Source organism: Sinocyclocheilus grahami, unplaced genomic scaffold (genome assembly GCF_001515645.1).
Source record: "Sinocyclocheilus grahami isolate Dianchi unplaced genomic scaffold, SAMN03320097.WGS_v1.1 scaffold553.1, whole genome shotgun sequence".
Lineage (NCBI taxonomy): Eukaryota > Metazoa > Chordata > Actinopteri > Cypriniformes > Cyprinidae > Sinocyclocheilus > Sinocyclocheilus grahami.
In genome coordinates, this window is record NW_015505732.1 from 541,599 (window position 1) to 567,060 (window position 25,462).

General features: G+C 38.2%; 1 protein-coding gene across 3 annotated transcripts; it reads left to right on the top strand.

Moving 5' to 3' along the window:
• Positions 1 to 3,950: 3,950 nt before the first annotated feature.
• LOC107556033 (YTH domain-containing protein 1) lies at positions 3,951 to 25,462 on the top strand. Of its 3 annotated transcripts, none has more exons than XM_016239006.1 (17): positions 3,951 to 4,192; positions 4,824 to 4,925; positions 6,322 to 6,614; positions 11,914 to 12,268; positions 16,755 to 16,844; positions 17,609 to 17,662; positions 17,846 to 17,940; positions 18,039 to 18,147; positions 18,257 to 18,374; positions 18,477 to 18,561; positions 19,372 to 19,541; positions 22,638 to 22,717; positions 23,069 to 23,105; positions 23,198 to 23,237; positions 24,471 to 24,536; positions 24,626 to 24,787; positions 24,926 to 25,462. In XM_016239006.1, exons 1-17 carry the CDS (start codon positions 4,165 to 4,167, stop codon positions 25,145 to 25,147), a joined length of 2,106 nt encoding a protein of 701 aa, XP_016094492.1. In that variant the 5' UTR covers positions 3,951 to 4,164; the 3' UTR covers positions 25,148 to 25,462. The 3 variants fall into 3 exon arrangements, with proteins under 3 accessions (XP_016094492.1, XP_016094493.1, XP_016094495.1); XM_016239007.1 differs by having other exon boundaries at positions 11,917 to 12,268; XM_016239009.1 differs by lacking the exon at positions 16,755 to 16,844 and having other exon boundaries at positions 3,952 to 4,192.

Consider the following 25,462-nt stretch of genomic DNA (forward strand, 5'->3'; position numbering starts at 1 on the left):
GTTTTAGGTAGGCATGGTTGACTCTTAACTTTTATAAAGAATATCTCTTTGGATTTGAGACTTTAGTCTTTGCATTTTTAGGGATCTCATCTATTCACGAACAGCTTGTAACACTCCAAAGAGAAATTAAAACTTGAAATCGCATCATATGACCCCTTTAAATGAAAGTATGATCAGTTGTATTTATTTAAAGACATAAATCAAACTTTAATCTCCTCTAATATGCAGAACTTGAGTTTCACCTGAGTTTGATGACGTTGCAGGGTGTTGCAAATAAGTGCATTTAGTCAAGTGAAGTCAACAGATATCCTGTGCTCAGGGAGTAGGACACTGAATGATTTGTAATAATTATTTTTGTCATTAAAAACTTTTGATGTTTGACTGCTTTTGTTATTTTGATAAGTGCATTAAAGCTGACACGTATATGCTTATATAATTTGAAAAGTCTTCATTCTTATTTTGTGAAAAAATTTATTTGATGGTAAAGTTTTTATAGATATTTCTGAAGTCAGTGTCATCAAATTAGGCAATATTAGGCCTTTTTTTGCAAATAAGCAGACATTTTTCTTTCAAGATACAGGACTGTGTAATTTGTGCAGCTCTCTTAAGCCTTTGAGTAGAGACCAAATAAAGCATATTCTTAAAGCATTGTAGTGGCTGACAACCCATCAGGGAATAGGGAATAAGGATCAATCCCCCCAAAGAACAGCATTTATTCAAAATAGAAATCCTTTGCAACAATATACACTACCGTTCAAAAGTTTGGGGTCAGTAAAAAAAATGTGTCTTTCTTTTTTTTAGAGAAAATACCTTTATTCAGCAAGGATGTGTAAAATTGATTTTAAAAAAAGTGACAATAAAGACTTATATTTAGGGTTGGGTATCGTTTTTCCGGTTCCTGTTCCGATTCCGGTTCCAGTTTTGCCTAACGATTCCGGTTCCGATTCCATTTAAATTAACTATTTTTTTTTCTCACTATTTTACCTTCATTGAATGTAGTGTTGCTGGAAGGTATTAAGTAATGTTGAGTAATGCTAGTCCATCAATCACATGTGCTTTAAAGTTGATGGTTTTTACACTATCAATAACATTTTGCTTTTCAAGCAGGAATAAGCTGGTTGGCCAAATAGTCCCTTGAGGTCTAAGACACTTGTTCATTTCCCTAAATTAATGAAATATTAACTGTTATAGTTATAACCATGTATACACACACTCCATAAAGCCCCTATTTTACAAATAATAATGCAGTCAGGAGATGGTGATGCAATGAGTGGTTTCCACATTTTTAAACATTTAAATGCTTTTGAATACATTATTTGTAACTTTTAATTCATAAAAGAATCCTGAAAAAATATCACATGTTCCAAAAAATAGCAAAGACTGTTTCCAACATTGATAATAAATCAGCATCTTAGAATGAATTCTGAAGATCATGTGACACTGAAGACTGGAGTAATGATGCTGAAAATTCAGCTTTGATCACAGCAACAAAAATATATATATTTTTTAAGTATATTAAAATAGAACACTGTTATTTTAAATTGTAATAATATTTTACAATATTACAGTTTTTGCTGTATTTTTGATCAAATAAATGCAGCCTTGATGAGCATAAGAGACTTCTTTAAAAAGTAAACAATATATATATATATATATATCGGACTTCCAAAGCCTAAGACTGAATGGTCTGGAGCAAGGTTTAAACCAATAAAACCCAACAGTAGCAGAGTCATTCTTACTATTCGGTGCCATTTCAGCTTGGTAACTTTCTCTCAAAAAATTTTTACATTTCTATGATGTAATCATTTTGTCTGAAGACGGTCTTGTTACACTATAAGAAAAATATTAATTATAATTTTTCATGAAATTCTTCACACATGCAACGGCCAAATGTCCACCCTGTTACAGGACATTCTCATCTCAATTAATAAGTCTCTTGAATGCCTAAAAAGTCCCTCTCTTTACCCTGCAAATGTATTTTAACAAAGTGTTCATAATCGGGCATTATCTTGAAAAAAAGTTGATGTATTTTAAGACACAGTGTAATTTCAACACATTTCTTTTAGAATAAAAATAAATTTAAATGGAATTTTGGCCCCATTTTAAATTATTTAATTTTGCCATTTCATTCCCTACAAGTAACCAGAAAGACATGCATAACATTTGTTGTACTTATTTTATTAATATAAAAAAAAAAACTACAGGGTGGACAGGACATAACAGGGTGGACATCACACCACTGAACAACGGTATTTGTCAATATATTGCCTGATACAAGAAGCATATTGTCACAATTTAAAATCACTACAACAGATAAATGGTTCTGTATATAACAGTTTATAGGATATAAGGCCACTTACACCACATTAAAGTAAGCTGTTCTTATACCTATTATTATAAGATATCATTTGTTATACTATCCCTTTATTAGGCTACAACATATGTTTAGCATTGTATTTTACAATTTAAAATTATAGAGAGCATTATAATTTTTTAGAGAACTTATTATTTTGCTCTCTCTCTCTCACACACACAGACACTCACAAACTGTTATTCCCATCGTTATGGGTTCATGCCATAGGCGTTATGGTTTTTCTACTGTACAAACTGTATTTTATATACTGTGTCTTAACTGTATACCATAAGCCTACACCTAAACCTACCCCTCACACAAAACTACAGTTATTTTAGATTTTCAAAACACTTAATTCTGTAGGACTTATATATATATATATATTTGTATTTTTTATTTTTTTTGCTCTCCTCATACGGACCAAATAAATGTCCCCACAAGGTCAAAATGTACTGGTATCACTATACTTGTGGGGACATTTGGACCCCATGACGTAGGGAATACCCGTGCACACACACCACGCAGGCAGTCAGACACACACACACACACACACACACACACTGTAATGGCAAAATCAATATAATTTAATTACAGTTTCTATCTAATCAACAAAGCTGAGTTCTAACACTTTCTTTCCTTTATTCCCTTTCTTCACCTCTCCTTCTCTTTATTGAGGTATGTCTGCCATCTTTCAGGGTCTGCATCACGATGAGCCCTGTAGCGTCGCTGCTTTTCTGCAGCAGACAACGGTGCCATTTCCTGAAAAATACATGCATACCATTTAAACAACTCTTTGTTTTAAATGCATAGTAAATTATAAGTACCAATACATGCTGTAAACACTTATTTAGCTATTTTTACATTGACTGTTACAATATATCCACCCTGTTACAGTGCAAAACCGTAACAGGGTGGACAGTAACAGGAGGGGTATTTTATGCTAAAGTCAGCCGTTGCTATTCATGTGATGAACAACAAGCTAGTGCGTAGTGATCATTGAGGAAGATTTTTAACATGTTTATTAACCATATTTTCAAAATTAGAAATAAGCATAACAGGGTGGACGTGCCATGCGTTACCACATCAGTGAATCATTTGTCACCAAAAAGTATTATACTTTCTGAGAGTCATGTTATTATTAGAGAAACATTCAAGGGCCGTGTTCAGAGTAACAGGGGGGACACAACATGTTTTAAAGATTTTGAGCATTAAAAATGTATGAATAACAAAAAAATATATTTTGTTGAGGAATATTATAAATAAGAATATACCACAATATTGAAAATGTTGGAATTTGTTTGATTTTCAATACTTATATTTGTGTTATGCAAGCTTACTTGGGGACATGGCAGTTTAGCCTACTTGCACTAAAATATGAGTAATTATTTTTTTAATTATTAAGTTAATTTTGGGTACATATGCATTGTGTTCTATGGTAGAGGGACAGTAACTTTGTAAGATGAGGATTTAGAAACAAGTATTAGCCACATTATAATATCATGGGGACTGAAATGGCACCGAATGCTATAATGGCCCAGCAGGGTGTCCGCGCGCATAACAAAGGCGTAGTTTAGCTCTGAATATTTGGCAACCCTCGTTCACTGCGATGCGCGAGACAGACGTCCGCCATTTTAGAGCTGACACACACACACACACACACACACACTCGAGCCGCAACACATTTAATGCTGTGGAATAGTTTCTAAAAGAACTGGGAATTAATTGAATTGCCAAGAACGAGTCTAGAGAGAGAGAGAGAGAGAGAGAGAGAGGAGGGCCTGTAAGGTGTGTTTAATCCACGGGGGCTGAAGATGTCTGCCGACAGGAGAGACGAGAAAGGTAAACGATGATCTCTGTGCCTGTACTAGCCAAATACTTGTTTAAACAATAGACATCCGTGTTTTTTTATTGCCATTATTTTAATACAGTGTTTCCGTTTGTTCATTCGCTATGTTTTCAGGTAAATCCATTTACATTCATACCCATTATGGCTAGAAAGGAGTTTGTTGAGGAAACGCAACAGCGATCGTTAGCTTAGCACGATGCTAACTCATGTTATCATGGAGGACTTTGTTTGTTTATGTTGAATGTTTTTGGAAAGAAATGTCGTACGTGATCTGTCCGATTTGCTGTTAGGACGTTAGCCATCAAGCATAGGCCTGTTATGTACAACACATCAAATATCTCAAAATTAAAAATGGACGAGTTTCTACTAATGTAGAATTACAGCGTTTGGACTTTTTACGTGAATGTGTTCAAGGGAGCTGTTTAATAATAAACATCACTTTGGGAAATACTTCATCTCTTGCTGTATAGTTTTGTACGTGTGTGAGCCTGTTACTGTATATTGTATTTGATACTGTTACATGGCATTGTGTTTTCATGTTGGAGTGAGTGACCTAAACATGCCAGTGTACTTGATCTGAAATGCAGTGTTTGAAATAATTTTACACTGTACTTTCATTTGCAGATGGGGAACTGAATGTGCTGGAAGACATTTTGACTGATGCTCCTGACCAGGACGATGAGCTCTACAACCCCGAGAGTGAACATGATAATAATGAGAAAAAAGGTAGGCCTGCATGTGTGTTGATGTGAAAAAAACACCATTTTAAAGCATTGCCAGATCAGATTTGATTCACATTGCATACAATATTTTGACAAACCATACACACTTGAAGTGTTCAGATTTGTTTATTGAGAGACTGTATAAAAGTAGACTCCGCTGAACAATACCATGGCATGCTTTCCATTTTAAAGAATGAAAAATAAGCTAAGCAGCCTTTAAGTAATCGGCACCGATACTTGATTGCTGGAACTATCGGTTATTGGCAAAAGTCCATGCCGATAGTTTTCCGGGTTGCGTCCATTGCTGGAGCGGCTGAGAAGGGTCTGCTGTCATTACACAGTGCAAGAGCAGCCTCTAGTGGTTGAAATCACTGACAGCACGTGCTATTTGTTTAGACACGCGATACTGCACGCTGAACAGAGCGGAAACTTCAGACGCGGATTTAAATGCAGCCGACAGAAAATCCTGCCGCTCCATTCACATAGTTTTCTTTTAAATGACCTCATATTGGTCCCGAATCGTTGTTAATGTACATAATGAATTGTGTATTGTGAATTTTCAGCAAAACGTTTTTGTCTTTCTGTGGCTCTAATAAAGTCTGTGTTCTTCATTTATAGAGCTGTAATATAGGTCGCGCTTTCTCTTTCCGCTTGCTCTGTTTTTTAAACACCGAACTTCAAACTCATCCATGCCAAATTGTTCATTCTTAAGTAAACTTGTGTCCATTTGGTGATTTAAATAAACGGGTTTAGACCGCTGCTCGAGTTGAACACGATGCGTCCGGAGTGTGTGAGATACCGGTGAGTTCTCCTAGACTCAGCGCTGCGCTTTTATTTTGATTAGATAATCAAGTGTTCAAAAATAGAAGCAGTTTAAGTGTGAGAGTATACATACAATATCCATATGTATGTAATTTTAATGCTATAGCCTTTGTGTATATATTTAAAGATGTGCATCTTTAAGCATGACAGTTGAAATGGTAACACTTTAAAATAAGTCCATTTGTAGCATTAAGATTAATGAAAGCTGTGTAAGGATTGTTCCTTGTTAGAGTGTGTTAATTTCAACTTATTATTACTACTACTACTACTACTACTACTAGTATGGTTCAGTACTGTTTTTGTTAAAGCACTATTTTAGTTTTTGTTCAGTATCAATTTTAAAACTATCAGTTAATTAATCGGTATCGGCTAAGGTGGTCCAACCTAGCTATCGGTATTGGCAAAATCCACTATCGGTCGACCTCTAATAACAACAACATTATAGGATAAACAAATGGTGTAACGTGTTCCTGCAGTACATATACAGAGTAAACTGAAAACCAGACTGCTGATAGTTAAATGTCTGTGTCTCTGTGAGACTATTTCCACATTAACCGATCATTTATCTCATGCCCTAGGGTCTAAACGGAAGCACGAACGAGGAGGCAGCCAGGATGCAAAGCGGCTCAGAGCATCGGGACACACTACCAGACAGCCATTAAAGAGAGCTACCCCTTCTTCTGGGTCGAAAAAGACAAGCAATCTCAGAGGAAGACATGCACCAGAAGAGCTCTATGAAGACAGAAAGAACCATGCTGGAAGAGGGGGTGCATCCCGGGCTGATTTATCTAAAGGATATGGTGAAAAAGGCCTGTCCCACAGCAGAGACTCCCAGAGACGGATTAAACCCCTGCTGCCCGAGCTGACCGAGGTAAGAGAGGGCAGGTATAACATAGATGTAGTTTTTGTTTTTGCATTTTTTGTTGATCATAAATGTTTTTTCTTGCATTTTTCTTAAAATAGGAAAATAAAAGTATACATTTATTGACTCAAAAAAGTCATGTGGTGGTAGCCATCAAGTAAATAAACAAAACAGCATGAGAAAGAAAGTGTTATCGCTGTTTATCAGCATGGCTGCGACAAGTTCTTCTTGTGTGGATCAACGTTGCGCCTCAGATTCTGCCGTTGCTCGTTCAGAACATGTGTCCGAGTCTCTTTCGTTGCTGAACAAAAACATATGATGCAAAGCGTTCAAGTTTGTCAGTGAAAATGTGCACTTTTGTGCCTTTTTAAAAAGTTACGTGATCTCTTTCAGAGTCAGAAATTACAGGTTTTGTCAGTGTCTGCGGAAGTTGAATGAATGAAGAAGATAAGGTTATGACAGTAGTAATTAATTAAAATAAAGAAGCATATTACAAAAAATAGGTCAAATGAATATAATAAAACAGATACACATTTTTCCCCCCTTTTTTTTAATAGCGATTTATACAATACTGATTGTGTCAAAGCAGCTTTTCAGTGTCAAACAGGAAAATAGTTTGTCAATAATGCAAGAAGACAATAAAAAAAGTGTCATTTTTCCAGCTAAAGTCAGTTCATTGATGATTCCGTGATTTCATCATCCAGTTCAGCTCTCTTCCAATAGTATCTGTGCTAGTGGTCGACCGATATTGTTTTTTTGTTTGTTTTTTTTTGACTGCCGATATCTTGGAAAGCAGGTTGGCCGATATAATTGTATTTATTTTCATTAATATTTAAGAAATTTGAAATTGAATCATTTGAAAATGGATTAAAAAATAAATTTGTAAAATAAACATACTTATACTTTAGATGACAAAGTATTTTCCATAAATAAATATTTAATAAAAAATATAATTAAAAAGTAAGTAAACTGTAACCAACAGAGCACTCAGTATTCTGGGAAGTTTGTGTGCATTGGGAATCATATTTTTTCAAATAAAGCCAAGGTAACACTCATTTTACATACAGCACACAGTGAAAATGATATGAATATGACAGCGGGCAAATGCATAAAGCGCAGCATAATTTGAAATCACAAATTTAATGTTTAAAGCATTCAATTTGCACGGACCGAAAGTCAGGCAGAGAACACGCGATCATGCAGGTCACATGCACACTTCACAAGATCTCACAACTGGATTCAACTAAGTTTGAGAAATTACGTTTTTGAAATTAGATGTTCACTAGTCATTCAAAGATTTGTTTAAATGATGTAAATGCGTATTTGGTGGATGCTGATGGCAAACGAGAAAGTATTATAATTAGGGATGCACCGATACTGGTATTGGTATACTGATACTGAGCTCCTGTACTCGTACTCTTTAAAATACGTCGATACCACACAGCATGTGTTAAGCGCCATATTCAGACAAAGAAACACCGACAACAGACAGCAGAAAGGAGTTAAGGATGTCTACTACGAAGTATATGTATGCAATGAATATAATGTTAAACATTGAGTATTAACGCCTGTATAGCTGATGTGCTCGAGCTGATAAACAAAGCACGCTGAGTGGATTGAGCGCGCGGCGGCGCAGATGCGCGAGCTTGTCGAGTGAATATATCTTTCTCCCAGACATCACTGGAAAGTTTGTAGTTCAGTCGGATGTCAAAAACAAGCAAGTAAAACAATGCACAATTTACACAGCACCCCATATTGACAGAAAAACACAGAATTGTTGACATTTTTGCAGATTTATTAAAAAAGAAAAACTGAAATATCACGTGGTCCTAAGTATTAAGTTACGTGATCTCTTTCAGAGTCAGAAATTACAGGTTTTGTCAGTGTCTGCGGAAGTTGAATGAATGAAGAAGATAAGGTTATGACAGTAGTAATTAATTAAAATAAAGAAGCATATTACAAAAAATAGGTCAAATGAATATAATAAAACAGATACACATTTTTCCCCCCTTTTTTTTAATAGCGATTTATACAATACTGATTGTGTCATAGCAGCTTTTCAGTGTCAAACAGGAAAATAGTTTGTCAATAATGCAAGAAGACAATAAAAAAAGTGTCATTTTTCCAGCTAAAGTCAGTTCATTGATGATTCCGTGATTTCATCATCCAGTTCAGCTCTCTTCCAATAGTATCTGTGCTAGTGGTCGACCGATATTGTTTTTTTGTTTGTTTTTTTTTGACTGCCGATATCTTGGAAAGCAGGTTGGCCGATATAATTGTATTTATTTTCATTAATATTTAAGAAATTTGAAATTGAATCATTTGAAAATGGATTAAAAAATAAATTTGTAAAATAAACATACTTATACTTTAGATGACAAAGTATTTTCCATAAATAAATATTTAATAAAAAATATAATTAAAAAACTGTAACACTGTAACCAACAGAGCACTCAGTATTCTGGGAAGTTTGTGTGCATTGGGAATCATATTTTTTCAAATAATAACACTCATACACTCATTTTACATACAGCACACAGTGAAAATGATATGAATATGACAGCGGGCAAATGCATAAAGCGCAGCATAATTTGAAATCACAAATTTAATGTTTAAAGCATTCAATTTGCACGGACCGAAAGTCAGGCAGAGAACACGCGATCATGCAGGTCACATGCACACTTCACAAGATCTCACAACTGGATTCAACTAAGTTTGAGAAATTACGTTTTTGAAATTAGATGTTCACTAGTCATTCAAAGATTTGTTTAAATGATGTAAATGCGTATTTGGTGGATGCTGATGGCAAACGAGAAAGTATTATAATTAGGGATGCACCGATACTGGTATTGGTATACTGATACTGAGCTCCTGTACTCGTACTCTTTAAAATACGTCGATACCACACAGCATGTGTTAAGCGCCATATTCAGACAAAGAAACACCGACAACAGACAGCAGAAAGGAGTTAAGGATGTCTACTACGAAGTATATGTATGCAATGAATATAATGTTAAACATTGAGTATTAACGCCTGTATAGCTGATGTGCTCGAGCTGATAAACAAAGCACGCTGAGTGGATTGAGCGCGCGGCGGCGCAGATGCGCGAGCTTGTCGAGTGAATATATCTTTCTCCCAGACATCACTGGAAAGTTTGTAGTTCAGTCGGATGTCAAAAACAAGCAAGTAAAACAATGCACAATTTACACAGCACCCCATATTGACAGAAAAACACAGAATTGTTGACATTTTTGCAGATTTATTAAAAAAGAAAAACTGAAATATCACGTGGTCCTAAGTATTCAGACCCTTTGCTGTGACACTCATATATTTAACTCAGGTGCTGTCCATTTCTTCTGATCATCCTTGAGATGGTTCTACACCTTCATTTGAGTCCAGCTGTGTTTGATTATACTGATTGGACTTGAATAGGAAAGCCACCCAGAGCTCTGACTTAAACCCAATTGAGCATCTCTGGAGAGACCTAAAAATGGCTGTCCATCAACGTTTACCATCCAACCTGCCAGAACTGGAGAGGCTCTGCAAGGAGGAATGGCAGAGGATCCCCACATCCAGGTGTGAAAAACTTGTTGCATCTTTCCCAAAAAGACTCATGGCTGTATTAGATCAAAAGGGTGCTTCTACTAAATACTGAGCAAAGGGTCTGAATACTTAGGACCATGTGATATTTCAGTTTTTCTTTTTTAATAAATCTGCAAAAATGTAAACAATTCTGTGTTTTTCTGTCAATATGGGTGCTGTATGTACATTGAGGAAAAAAAATTAACTTAAATGATTTTAGCAAATGGCTGCAATATAACAAAGAGTGAAAAATTTAAGGGGGTCTGAATACTTTCCGTACCCACTGGACCTTTCTATCAAAATCATCTAACATTATCAAGATGAATTTGTTCTGACACAGATTAACTCTGAGTTTTGTCATTTTATTACCATTTTCTAAACTATAGCGAATAAACTGATAATGCGAGAAATGTTGAAGGTGTCTGAATACATTTTGGTTTGACTGTATCTATTTGATAAATGAAGTTAACCAACTAACGTTATACATACCCTTTTGGTTTCTGTACCCAATATTTAAAAAATTTACAAATGGAATAAAAATATTGGTATCGGCAAGTACCAAAAATAAAAGTATCGGTATCGGTACATCCCTAATTATAATGTTTGCCTTTCTATTACTAATAATATAAAAGCAATCGTTATAATACTTTTGTATACATTTTAATTCCTTCGTTTAACAGTTCTATCTGATTATTAGACAGAACTGTTTATGACGACGGCGAACAAGGAGAATGTGAGCATTGTGCCACTCAGGCGCCGTCAAAATAAAAGTCCCACTTCGAACGCATCGGCCAAACAGGAAAAACTTTTCGCCCGATGCCGATATCTGAAAAATGCCAAACATCGGCCGATATATAGGTCGACCACTAGTCTGTGCAGTCAGTCAAGCGTCCCCAACTAAGCAAGCCAAAGGCAACAGTGGCAAGGAACCAAAACTCCATCGGTGACGGAAATGGAGAAAAAACCTTGGGAGAAACCAGGCTCAGTCGTAAATAGTTTGTTTTTCAGATAGGTCTAACAGTAGTCTGAAATGCATCAGAAATTGAATGAAGTGATCAAATGTAATACTCTGCACTGTATGAATTAAACGGACTTTGTGAAAAATAGATTTCATAGGTACCTGTAATTATTCAAATGTATTAAATTGTCTTAATTTGAATCATTATTATTCTTCTTAGATAATTAGATATTGCTGATTTTACTGTCTGATTCTTTTTTTCACCTCCTTTTGATGTGAGCAGCTTTGCTCCTCAGCTGTAAGCAATTGGCTGGTGTCCGTGAATCATTAGGATCTGTGATTTGTTGTTCCTCTTTAATATTTGGTCGTTTAGTAAAGCAAATCTAAATCTCTATTTAAGCATTTGCATATGAATTGCGTATAAACTGTTCTAACTAGTATTATGACACCCGTCTCTGGTGAGCTTTTAAATGGAGTTTGACTGAGACTAGTGTTGATGAGTGACTGATGAGACTGAGATTATACCTGTTGTAGACTGACACATGCATGCTGCGTGTGCTTAAACTCACTCTCTCGCTACACACCATCTGTTTGCCATGACACTCGCGTTACATCAGACATCCTCTGATTTGGATTTGCATCTCGTCTAATTCATTTTAACAGCCATTTCAGTTCAAACATATTTAAATAATAATTTTTTTGTAAAAACAAATCAGCATCTGTGCTGCATAGGAAGCATGGTGTGTAATACAAACACTTGTTTTCAGAAGATGCGGAGGACTAGTGAGGACAGTACAAGCAGAGTAAGTCGCTCCTCCAGAGAGGAAGAGGCTCATTCAGAAGAATATGTGACTGGCAGCTCTGTGGCTTCCTCTGAGGGCAACTGCTCGGATGTCGAAGAGGAAGGAGCCATGCAGGAGGAAGGGGAAGAGAAGGAAGCAGAGGAGGAAGATGAGGAGGATGAAGAGGAGGAGGAGGAGTATGAACTGGAGGAGGAGGAGGACACACGGGAGGGAAATGAACAGAACGACTACGATACTCGCAGCGAGGCCAGTGATTCCCAGTCTGAGTCTGTGTCCTTCTCGGAGGGAGAATCTGTGCACTCAGGCTCAGAGGCATCAGGTATGTGCTGCTGAAGATCGCAGTTTGCTGATTAGTAAAAAAATTTCTTTTGTGTAGCATTTTCACAATCATAATCCTCATGCTCATGTCGTTGATGTTTTCTGATAGGTTGCCAAATACTCTGTTCCAAACCCTAGTGAGCTGCCTCACAGTCTACTGTCTACATAGGCAGCTACCTAGAAGCATTGTAAGCGAGTATATAGTTGTTTTCCCACCTGCTTTCAAGCTTCAAAATGATGAAAGCGGAGTAAAAGAATCATAAAAGTGATTTATTTAAATCTGTGTGTTGGCTTGACATCAGAGCCAAAAACAGGATATTTTCACGGGTGGTTGAGCAAACGGTCGGGGTAGCACAGAAATGTTCACAATTCACCAAAAAAAATAAATGTTTGACTGAGCTGTTTTAGATCGCAACACTTGTCCACATCTGAAGTTCAACATGCTAAGGTCAGCTCATAGTGCTGCTTGTTCTTCATTACTGCATCGTCATATATATATATTTTATGATTCTTTTAGACAACTTCCTTCCAAAATCTTACTGATTGCACCTTTAAATTATATCAATTGATTGAAATGCATACTTGAAACTTACTTGTAGGACGTTGTGCATTTCTGCTTTACTCTTCCAGGATCAGTAAACAGTCCTCCATAAAATGTGCTGAACACATCTGAATATTTGGGATGAACTGTTGTAAATACAACTTAACCACTGTTTGGCCTTCCAAATTAGGACACGACTAGAAAGCAAAGTAGTTTCACTTTCACAACAAAACACACGACGGGCTAGAGTGAGCAGAGGCAGGGCGAGCTTGAGAACTGTGCGGATTCGACTGAGCGTCCGGCAGGCTTGCGGCAACCTCATGTGACGACCCCGGGCTGGACTCCGCTTCGTCCACGGTGAAAGCCAATCCGGAGATCCACAGCGCAAAGTTGATGTATTTCCTCAGCGACCAGCATGGATCAGCTCTAGGCATGACGAAGCGGATATCGTCCTCTATTGGAAGAACAACAATACTACAGCGAGAATAAAAGTTACGCTGCCTTTCTTTGAGTGAACATTTGGGCGGCGTTATGCAAATCTTCCCACACAGTGATGTAGACACGTGGGGCGTGTTAGAACGAGGTGTTTTAGGTAGGCGTGGCTGACTCTTAACTTTTATAAAGAATATCTCTTTGGATTTGAGACTTTAGTCTTTGCAACTTTACAGATCTTCTTTATGCACCAAGAGCTTGTAACACTCCAAAGAGAAAGGAAAAATTGAAATCGCATCATATGACCCCTTTAAAAAAACATGTAAATGCTCAGTACATATCAAACTATCTGTAACAGACAAAGCAATAGTGTCACTGTTACTCACACTTAAGTGTTGCAACATTGCTATCAGATACATTATAGTTGGCACTGCATCATCTTTTATTTTCAGTCTCTCTGTAAAGTGACTGGGTGCAACGCAGCAATGGTTAGACCCTATGTTGTTAGGATTGCAAGAAAGACGATGCAAAGTTTTTCCACACTGTCTTGTAATCCTCTGAGGCTTCTCTATCATTTTGTTGCTTGAGTAATCCTGTGCTTGCATCTCTCTTGTATTTATTCGCCTCCTACTACATGTGAGAGTCCGTGGTCAGGGCTAAAGATGTAATGTTGTAGAAGGCGGTGATCTTCTGCACAGGCTGTCTTTTGTTGCACTGTGACATCATACTGAGACAAAATATGGGCAGCTTGGTTTCTATAAAAGATGTTTTTAGACTAATCAGGAGTTTATTTAAATCTGTGTGTTGGCTTGACATCAGAGCCAAAAACAGGATATTTTCACGGGTGGTTGAGCAAACGGTCGGGGTAGCACAGAAATGTTCACAATTCACCAAAAAAAAAAAATGTTTGACTGAGCTGTTTTAGATCGCAACAACACTTGTCCACATCTGAAGTTCAACATGCTAAGGTCAGCTCATAGTGCTGCTTGTTCTTCATTACTGCATCATATGGGCAGCTTGGTTTCTATAAAAGATGTTTTTAGACTAATCAGGAGGTTTTGAGTTCTGAAACTTACAGGATGTTTTTATAGTACAATGATCTCTTGTTGAAAGATAGGAAAATTTGGTTTCTCCATTCATGACCCCTTTAAAGTGTTGTAAGCTATGAACGTATCCAACCAGCTACAGTGGGGCAAAAAAGTATTTAGTCAGCCACCAATTGTGCAAGTTCTCCCACTTAAAAAGATGAGAGAGGCCTGTAATTTCCATCATAGGTATACCTCAACTATGAGAGACAAAATGAGAAAAAAAATCCAGAAAATCACATTGTAGGATTTTTAAAGAATTTATTTGCAAATTATGGTGGAAAATAAGTATTTGTTTGATAAAAAAATTTCATCTCAATACTTTGTTATATACCCTTTGTTGGCAATGACAGAGGTCAAACGTTTTCTGTAAGTCTTCACAAGGTTTTCACACACTGTTGCTGGTATTTTGGCCCATTCCTCCATGCAGATCTCCTCTAGAGCAGTAATGTTTTGGGGCTGTCGCTGGGCAACACGGATTTTCAACTCCCTCCAAAGATTTTCTATGGGGTTGAGATCTGGAGACTGGCTAGGCCACTCCAGGACCTTGAAATGCTTTTACGAAGCCACTCCTTCGTTGACCCGGGCGGTGTGTTTGGGATCATTGTCATGCTGAAAGACCCAGCCACATTTCATCTTCAATGCCCTTGCTGATGGAAGGAGGTTTTCACTCAAAATCTCACGATACATGGCCCCATTCATTCTTTCGTTTACACGGATCAGTCGTCCTGGTCCCTTTGCAGAAAAACAGCCCCAAAGCATGATATTTCCACCCCCATGCTTCACAGTAGGTATGGTGTTCTTTGGATGCAACTCAGCATTCTTTCTCCTCCAAACACGACAAGTTGAGTTTTTACCAAAAAGTTATATTTTGGTTTCATCTGACCATATGACATCCTCCCAATCCTCTTCTGGATCATCCAAATGCTCTCTAGCAAACTTCAGACGGGCCTGGACATGTACTGGCTTAAGCAGGGGGACACGTCTGGCACTGCAGGATTTGAGTCCCTGGCAGCGCAGTGTGTTACTGATGGTAGCCTTTGTTACTTTGATCCCAGCTCTCTGCAGGTCATTCACTAGGTCCCCCCGTGTGGTTCTGGGATTTTTGCTCACAGTTCTTGTGATCATTTTAACCCCACGGGGTGAGATCTTGCGTGGAGCCCCAGATCAAGGGAGATTATCAGTGGTCTTGTATGTCTTCCATTTTCTAATAATTGCTCCCACAGTTGATTTCTTCACACCAAGCTGCTAACCTATTGCAGATTCAGTCTTCCCAGCCTGGTGCAGGTCTACAATTTTGTTTCTGGTGTCCTTTGACAGCTCTTTGGTCTTGACCATGGTGGAGTTTGGAGTGTGACTGTTTGAGGTTGTGGACAGGTGTCTTTTATACTGATAACGAGTTCAAACAGATGCCATTAATACAGGTAACGAGTGGAGGACAGAGGAGCCTCTTAAAGAAGAAGTTACAGGTCTGTGAGAGCCAGAAATCTTGCTTGTTTGTAGGTGACCAAATACTTATTTTACCTAGGAATTTACCAATTAATTCTTTAAAAATCCTACAATGTGATTTTCTAGATTTTTTTTTCTCATTTTGTCTCTCATAGTTGAGGTATACTATGGTGAAAATTACAGGCCTCTCTCATCTTTTTAAGTGGGAGAACTTGCACAATTGGTGGCTGACTAAATACTTTTTTGCCCCACTGTATGAGGAGAATCACAACATTACAAACTTCTATTTGAAGCAAAGACTGTATTTAACCGCTTTAGAGTATTTGGGAGTAGGCTTTCCCTACAAGCTCTTTTGCTGCACATTTTCTGTATAGCATCATGGGTAATGTCGTTTTTTCCACCATGGATTCAGCTGTTAAACACACTTATTTAAAAAATAAGTTGAAATTATGTGAATGGATGGCTTCAACAAAAGCATATATCATCAATGAACAGCCTCTGAACTCACAATAGGTTGTTAAAAGTTATCGTTAAAAGTCAATTTCCTTGTGGAGAAAATAAATGGAGATTTAACTTCTGGAACCCGACTGTTACAGTCTATAAAATTAGGGAATTTGTTGGAAAGCATTTTGGGATTTCATTTAGCAACTCTTGTGCAGCCACCTTCACATCAGGAGAGCCTCTGATGCCTACAACTTTGCGTAGGTTGGCAGTTCGCTAGGATTTGGAGCAGACCTGCAGATTAAAGACCATAAAAAATGTTTATTACATTTCCATAAGAACTATGCAACTTGCCTTACGACTGTATTACCTGTGACTAGTTGATCTCATGTTGTTAGAAGTTTTCACTACGGGTCGCTACCTGGCTGTGTTCATCAAAGGACAGAAAAACTATTTGGCTAGAAATTGGAGCCCAAGAAAATCTCAAATAATCCTTGATATTCTAACATAAGGGACGTGTTCTCCCATTTACTGTTCAGATGAGGAAAGCAAAGCCAAGAAGCACGCTAGAGGGATATCACCAGTCGTTTTTGATAGAAGTGGAAGTTCAGCTTCAGAATCCTATACAGGTATTAAATAATCCTTAACAATGCTAATAAAACCTTTAAATAAAAGTCACCGTAACTATTTCAGATTAGGTTTTAGTAATTAGAGTTCATTTGGCAGTGTAAGCTGACTTGCCTCTGCCTTGGTGGCTTTCAATGAAAATGCAAAATGGTTCATTATAAAATGAAAAATATGGAAGGGATAATGTATAGTCAGCTGGTACAAAAAAAAAAAAGACCAACTTGACTATGTTGTCCCGCTTATTACACGGCTAATTAGAAATAAATAAATGGAAATGACTTAAATTATGCAAGAGGAGAGTGAAAGTTGATCAGCTGAGACAGTAGTCCGTCCTGCAGTTTAAATGTTTGAGATGTGTGATAGTTTGATCAATGATCTGTTTTTTAGAGCAGTAAAAAAAAAATAGATACTTAAGAATTGCTGTAATGGGAATGCAAGGGTAAAACTAAGATAAAATGGACCATACGTGTTGATTAGCTGAAGTGTAGATTGATCCTTGGCGGAGCAGGTCAGATTACAGATAGTTCTGCATTTATACACACCTGATGGCAACCTGAAATAGTGTAAATTTCCAACAACTACATTTTGTTTCTCTAGTCTTGTATGATTACATTAAACTTGCGGGAGTAATCTTTGTTAAAGCCAGTTGTACAGCGTTGGGCTGTTTCATGTTCTATCGGACCAGTCAAAATCATGGGCCACAAGCAGCAGCACACGTTTTTTTTTCGATCTGAATGTTAAAGTGTAGTGTTTCTCTGACTTTTAGGGTCTGAAAAGAAACATGAAAAACTGTCCTCTTCTGTCAGAGCTGTGAGGAAGGGTAAGATAATCACACTCGCGTTCAGATAATGTTTGCACATTTCATCGCATTGCATGTCAGTAATCTATTGAAATTTGTTGAGAATTATTTTCATCATCAATGTTATCAATTCTGCCATTGCAGCCATGTTCTGACTACTGTTACTGTATTTGTGACCAGTTTTCTCCTTTTGTCTTTTTAAAGATCAAACCAGCAAGCTGAAGTATATCCTGAGAGAAGCCAGGTTTTTTCTAATTAAGAGCAACAATCATGAGAATGTTTCCCTGGCTAAAGCAAAGGTGTGCCACTTTACAGCACTCTTTACAATTTGAAAAGGCTTTTTTGAGTTTAATGGAAGCTTCACTCCGTTAACGTGCTGTGCACGATCTCTCCACAGGGTGTTTGGTCCACTTTGCCCGTCAACGAGAAAAAACTCAATGCAGCTTTTCGCTCTGCTCGAAGTGTTTTGCTGATATTTTCCGTTAGGGAGAGTGGAAAGTTTCAAGGTATGTCTTACAAAAAATACTGATTTAGATTGCTATGATTTGCAAACGCAAACTCATTTAGTGTGGCTTTATGTTGGTGCACATAAAGATGTGTGTTTGTGTGTTACAGGTTTTGCGCGGCTCTCATCTGAATCTCATCATGGAGGTTCTCCCATCCACTGGGTTCTACCCGCAGGCATGAACGCCAAGATGCTTGGAGGAGTCTTCAAAATTGACTGGATTTGCAGGTAAAAACCGGGGGGGAAAGCAGTGTTGTCTTTTTATTTTTTTATTTATTTTTTTTGTAGTTTACAATTATGAGCTATTGAGGTTTTTCTTTCTGCTTGAAGGCGGGAATTACCTTTCACAAAAACGGCTCACCTCTCCAACTCATGGAATGAGCACAAGCCTGTGAAGATTGGACGTGATGGACAGGTTAGTCGTTTTAATGTGAAACTCCTTCCGTAACCCATTTTACTTAGAATTATTTTCATCAGGGATTAGATTGTAAAACGTGAATGCTACATACAATGAATCCAGGTTGTTCAGGGCTCAACGATAATATATTTTAATAATATATTTTTCTTTTCGGGTCAGAAATTTAATTTTTTTTATCTGCCCTGCTAACTGTTTCATTTATCCCAAACAAAAATGCAATCCATTTTTATCAACAAATGTAGCATTTTTCAGAAAAATATTTAAGGGTTTAAAAAAAAATAAAATGAGAGATTTTTATTTTCAGTAATGGCTGGAAATTTCACAGCTATAACTCTGATGGCTACACATTTATACATACATACACAGTTTTGCAGGAATACTTTATGCAGAAAATGGGTCAATCCTGTAAAAATTGAGTATCGGCCTCAAATTTCCTGCTGGTGCACCACAACAACAAGGCAGGTGACAGGTCCGTTAACTATCCCAAAATGCTCTCTTATATTGATATTCTCTATAAACGTACTTCAGCTTTCACTAGTCCTGTGGTTGCAGGGGAGGGATTGAAAAAGTAGGATGGACTCTTAATGTCAGCCAAAAACATAATTTAAGTTTGTTTGTTTTTTTGATGAAAAAGAATGCAAATAGAGTTAATTGTGGGTTCCTGTTGACTTATAGCCTCTCATCCCATGTCCTCTTTAGCTTCATAGACAAGCAGTCAGATAATTTGGTTAAAGAATGTTAAATGATTTTTCTTTCTTTTCACTGTCTCACATGATCTCTTGGACCTCTGCAAACGGCCGGCTACAGGAGATCGAACCAGACTGCGGGACACAGCTGTGCATGCTCTTCCCACCTGATGAGAGCATTGACTTGTATCAAGTCATTCACAAAATGCGCCACAAGAGGAGGATGCACTCAGAGCCTCGATCTCGGGGCCGACTGCCCCACAGAGAGCCCGTCCCTCGGGACATGGGAAGGTTAGAAATGTTCTTTGGACTGATAGTGCGCACTTGTGTCCCTGTCACCTGATGCGAAGGGAGCAAGTGTGTGTTTTTGTTATTTTTCCACCTTCGTCTTCATCGTCACTTGAGCGAGGGTCAGAGAAGAGCCACGAACCAAGCCGACCAGAGCAGACCGGACCGGCTGCGGCTTTTGTGGGAAAGTCACAGCATAAATCATCCGTGCTATTGTTAATTTTGATGGTTAATAGGAGTTGAAATGGAGTAACGATTGACCTGATATGCCTCTGTTAACAACTTAAGCCTCTAGTTAACTTTGTAGTTGTAGCACTGAGGTTTGTGTCTTTCTGTAGATGCGACTGTGTTTAAATTTGTTCCCGAAGCCTTTTCTTGCAGGAGTGTCCATGGGGGATAGAGCCAGTCAAATTTGGGACTCTTTTAAAAGGAGCCTTAATAATTAAACCGAAGATGGCACATCGATTTGAGGGGCAGAAAGCTGTCGTTGTTTAAAAAAAGAAAGCGTTCAAGAGGAGCGTATTTTGGGACTTCTTTGCTGGTTTCCTTTCCAGCTCCAGTGTGTGCTTATGAATATAGATAGTTGAAGTGTGCGGGGTGTAGCATCAAACGGTGAAGGAAAGAATAAAAACAGAGAGGGAGAGACAGGGAGGAAGGGAGAAAAAAAGAGCATGTTCTTCAGTGCTTATGGACTCACATCACACCAGGGACTGTCCCTATAGAGCACTGCTTTACATGAACTCTGTTCCATACCACAGTGCTCAAAAAAGGCCCCCAAAAAAGGACTTAAACGCATCCTTACTTTCTCCAGACAAACATTATGAGGAAGTTGGTTGGTTTGCATTGTCTGGCACCCAGCCCCAACTGATGGACTCCAGTTTGGATGCGTTACACGTCCCTCCCCTTTCCCCCACCCTCTTTGTTACAAAAAGCCCCCTCGTCTCAAACGATGGGATGTTCCAGCTGGTGGTAGGTAGGCGGTTTGGTTTCCCTCCTTTGGACTAAAGATGGTGTAAAATGATGCCTCCACCCTTCCCTTCTTCTGTGTTTCTCTGAGCCCTCCATGGACTGAGTACCCCAAGAGAAGGGTTATTTCCAGATGGATCTTTTGGTCTTTTTGGTTTGCTTTGCAATGGACTGCACCACTCCTTATCACTCCCCCCTTCTTCTGCTTTACCAAGCCCTCCCATTTAAAATGTGTTAAAGCATAAGATGGACTTTTAAATGAACTTTTACGCTTTAAAGTATTTGCCAACGTTAACAGTCACAAAACTACAAGAATGCGGTATGTCACACTCTCAACCAGATTTTATTGTTTCCACTGTAGATACTGTTTTTTTGACATTGGGTTTCAAATGTTAGATTGACATTTTCACTAAGGGCACCCATTTATTGAGTATAAGTTGGAGTAGTTGAGTTTAGGAAGAATTTTTTTTAGAAAAAGACATCAAAAGTCATGGCACAGTTGAAGGCATGTGGGTTTTTTGGCTTCAGGACACAGCAAACGCTAGGCAAACTCTTCATACAATTCTGAGCAGGACTCTACGGTAACATTCGGGTCAAGCTCAGGATTTCTGAACATTAATGCTAACACATACCTGGCATTTGAAAAAGTTTTCTCAGCAAACTTGTTAAAAATAATAGCAACTTTGACTGCTCTTTTAACAACTTGTCCAAAATTATATTGGTAACATTTTATAATTTTTAGTCGTTAACGCATTTAATAAAATTCAAATGTATTAATCAGACTATTTTGAAATTCAGAAATATGTGGATGTCAACTTTAGATTCTGGAAACACATTTTTATGAACTTGACAGGCAATCTTAAAAATGCAGAACTCATGTTACCAGACCCTGAACAAATAACAGAACGTCATGCACACCAGAATTTCCCCTTAAACATTAGCAATATTTTGTCATCTCTCTGTTGACTTGAATGGAAGACAATGAACAGCAGCCAGTGTGAAACAATTTCCAAATAAGAGTAGATATATTCTGATGGTATCATTTGAGTTCACAAGCTGTGATTTCAATTTCATGGGTGTCCAAATAGCTTTTCACATTTGAACCCAGCGAAATGCTCGCACTGTATAGCTCTGCTGAGGATTGAGCATTAAAAGAACCACTTTAATGTGGCTTTAGTACCAAAGGAATGTTCTGGTACAGTACAAGTTAAACTCTTGCTGCAGCATTTGTGGCTTTGTGTCAGTTACCACCGATAATAATTTTACTGTCTTTTTTGATATCCTTCCATGTATCATGCAAAAGTTATCTACTTTATATGCTTATGAAGTGGAAAAATTGGATAAAACGGAGAAGTTAGCATTTCTATCACACTCTTGAAGCTGTGTATTTTAATATTCATTGACGTTTGTCTAAGCACCTGACTGTAGCCATTATTTTCAAAATCAGACATGTTTTTGGAGGTGTTTTGTACCTAAACAGTCAGATTGCAGAGGAATGTAACAATGCAGGGGTCTCGAGATGCATCTTAAAAACACAACACTCGTGGTGAGATGCCGAAAACAGCGGGATGCAGTGTTTTTCTGAATGTGCATGGCGTAGTGACCACTGTCAAAGAGGAGAATTGAAACACTTTTCACAAACGATAACAATGAAAGCACTGCTGCTGCAAGTATCAGAAAACGAACAATTTAAATAAAATGTGATCATAGTTGACTAGTTGATCATCAATTTTGACCAAGCCCAAATAAGCATAATGCCACAAATGCTGTCAGTAGATGGCTTATTGCTTGTATTGAACCCAAACTATGCTTTTATGCAGAACAAAAAGATCTTAATATGCAAAGAAAGATTGTACATTAGGTTTGTGTGAATGTACAACACTTGCTTACAGCCTTGTTTTACTTGGTGTCATGCAGTTTAATCATTCATTTAGTTGCTCACCAATTAATGGTATAAAGTACTTTACTATTAACTCAAATACGAGATTGTACAGTGAGAAAGAAATCTGATTAAATATGTAATCCTGTACCCACACACTGACAACTGAAGGTCATGTTGTTTGTATGGTTCATGTCTGTCTGTTCTTTTCAAATCAGTGCCATCTTTCACATTAATGTACCTGGTTTACGTAGGCGTCGTCCAGAGGAATTTGACATGCACAACCGGAAGCGGCCCAGGATTGATTACACGCCAGAATTCCCCCAGAGACCAGGTCAATATCCGCAGCACGTAGATCTCTCCATTTCTTCTGTCTCACTCTTCAGTGGTCTGCTTTCTGAAAGAACGCCACAGTAATGTGCCACAAAAAGCTTTTTTTCTCCCTCTGTTATGGCTCTTTATCGAGACAAGTGACTTGTGTTTTAAGGATGGTACCTTAGGTGTGTTTCTGCATGGTATGAAAGCTGAACTGTACCCTGATGTTGAGTTTCTAAATGTTTGCTTTCTGGCCAAGACGGTTGTAGCATTTGTTTGGGATTTTAAATGAGATTGTTCACTTGGGACTTTTGGTGTTATTGTTTGTGCTGTGCTTTTCTGTAATTGGTGAAATCTGTCTCCTGTTTAGGTTTTATGCAAGACCCTCGCAATCCACCTGTGGACAGGTTGGTATTGTTGTCTTTCCCTCTTTATCCTCTGTTTGTAAATGGAAGTTGCATTATAACTTAACGTATTATAACCAATTTTCTCTTCACAGGCGCTTCTCTGGTGTTAGGAGAGATGTATTTCTCAATGGAGTAAGGGTTTCATTTTCTCAATTTTTACATCAGCATGAAATGCCATTCACAATCTATTTTCTTGCCAGAGTCACCTGTAGCCGTGTATCTTAGGCTTGATTCACACTGCAAACAGTGTTAGTGCTGAATTGTATTGCTCAGATCCATTTTTTGCTTTGGTTGTTCACATTTCTTTTTTGTGGCCTATATTAGTAATAGGCTACTTAGTGAAAGTGACGTGGCCAATCAGTTCTCAGCATTTGCCCCATCCAAAGTGCGCGCACACAGCAGTGAACCCACACCCGGAGCAGTGGGCAGCCTTTTTTTTTTGCTGCGGAGCCTGGGGAGCAGTTGGGGGTTCGGTGCCTTGCTCAAGGGCACCTCAGTCGTGGTTGAAGGTGGGAGAGAGCGCTGTACATTCACTCCCCCCACCTACAATCCCTGCTGGTACGAGACTCGAACCTGCAACCTTTGGTTATGAGTCCGACTCTAACCATTAGGCCACGACTTCCCCCCCCTTAGGAGTTTAGCACCTCACTGTCACAGGCTGTGTGCTATGTCAGAGAATAAATAAATAAGAAGGACATTCTGTAGCTTCCAACTTTCTCTACGAGTGATCATTTTAGATGTAAATATAGCTAAAATCACAGTACAGCCATTGTCTTTAATGTATCTGTATGGTAATTTTGTCAGGCCGTGTTGCGGTTGTAAATCAGGATGATTTGGCAGTGCAGAGCAGCAGCTTGGAAATGGCTTGAAAGTGACTGCTGGTTAACATGTATAGTCTTAATGGGTCATGTTTCATTTACTATTGAATTCATGTTTGTTTCCATTGTCTGTCAGCAGAAACAAAAATCTTTAAATGAGAACAGATTTATTGGGAATTCAGCTATATTAAAATACAGTATGTGAGCACCGAGAGTAGGAGAGAAGCAAAAGAGTGAAAAGGGCTGACACTAGGCAGAATGCAAATATGATGTGATGAATATGCTAATTAGTGTATGACATCATTTAGCAACTTTCCAAGCAGGCTTTATCTACTTTTCATTGAAAACACTTGGCAACACTGTACACCATGTGGAATTGTGCACAATAACGCAGGAACATGCATTTAAAAGCAAACAAGGTCAATTTTACTTTAATTCTAAGTTGAATTTCCAGTTTTATTGTAGTTGCTAATTAATGTTCAGTTCTATAAAAATCAAGTCCTAAATGTACTTTATAAACATTATTAACACATGTTCTTATTTCTAGTCCTACAATGACTATATGAGAGAATTTCACCACAGCATTGGGCCTCCACCTCCGTGGCAAGGAATGGTAAGACTGAACATATTTGGACAGTTTTCTGGATCTTTTGTTCTCGTTGTCCATGTGTTCCAATCCTGACACTGTGTTTTTATCGGAAGGCCCCATACCCTGGAATGGAGCATCCTCCCCAGCACCCATACTACCAGCATCATCATCCTCCTCCACCCCAGGCCCACCCTCCTTACTCCGGACACCATCCCATGCCCCATGATGCCCGCTTCAGAGAAAAGAGGGTCGTTCGCTCCTTCGCCTCCAGTTTGGTAATTTAGTTATTTTAAATGGCTCAAATACTACCATAGCGTTGATCAGCTGAAAGATCTGTTCCAAAAACTGCTGCAAATGTCATTCATAAACTGAGCTGAGCTGTTCATTCGAACTTTAAAACTTTTCTTTGGTAGCATGACTACGACATGCGTGTGGATGATTTCCTGAGACGAACACAGGCAGTGGTGAGTGGACGTAGGAGCCGACCACGTGAGCGTGACCGACAGAGAGAGCGCGACCGGCCACGGGACGGGCGTCGTGACAGAGAACGAGAGCGTGGCAGAGAACGGGACCGTGAAAGAGAGCGGATTCGAGACCGTGAGAGGGAGAAGGAGAGGGGTCGATACCGGAGATAGGGGGAAATTGTTTTAAACCTGTTTATTTTCCCCCTTTTCATATTGTAAATATTGTTAGATTTCATTTATAATTTTTTTTAATACAGTTAGTTCATCAGAAAGTTAAACTGCATCTTTCTGGGCATTTAAAAAAAAAAAAGTTCTCGATCTCCACCCATTGTTAGCATCATGCATGCAGTACATTAAAATTTAAATGTGAAAACCAAAAAGCTTTTTTACCCTCAAATTTTTTTATTTTTTTTCATTTTTTTAATCATTGGTTCTGTAGCTGGTCCAGCATTGTTGAGAAGGAGCTGCTTTTCCCTGTGTATTTTT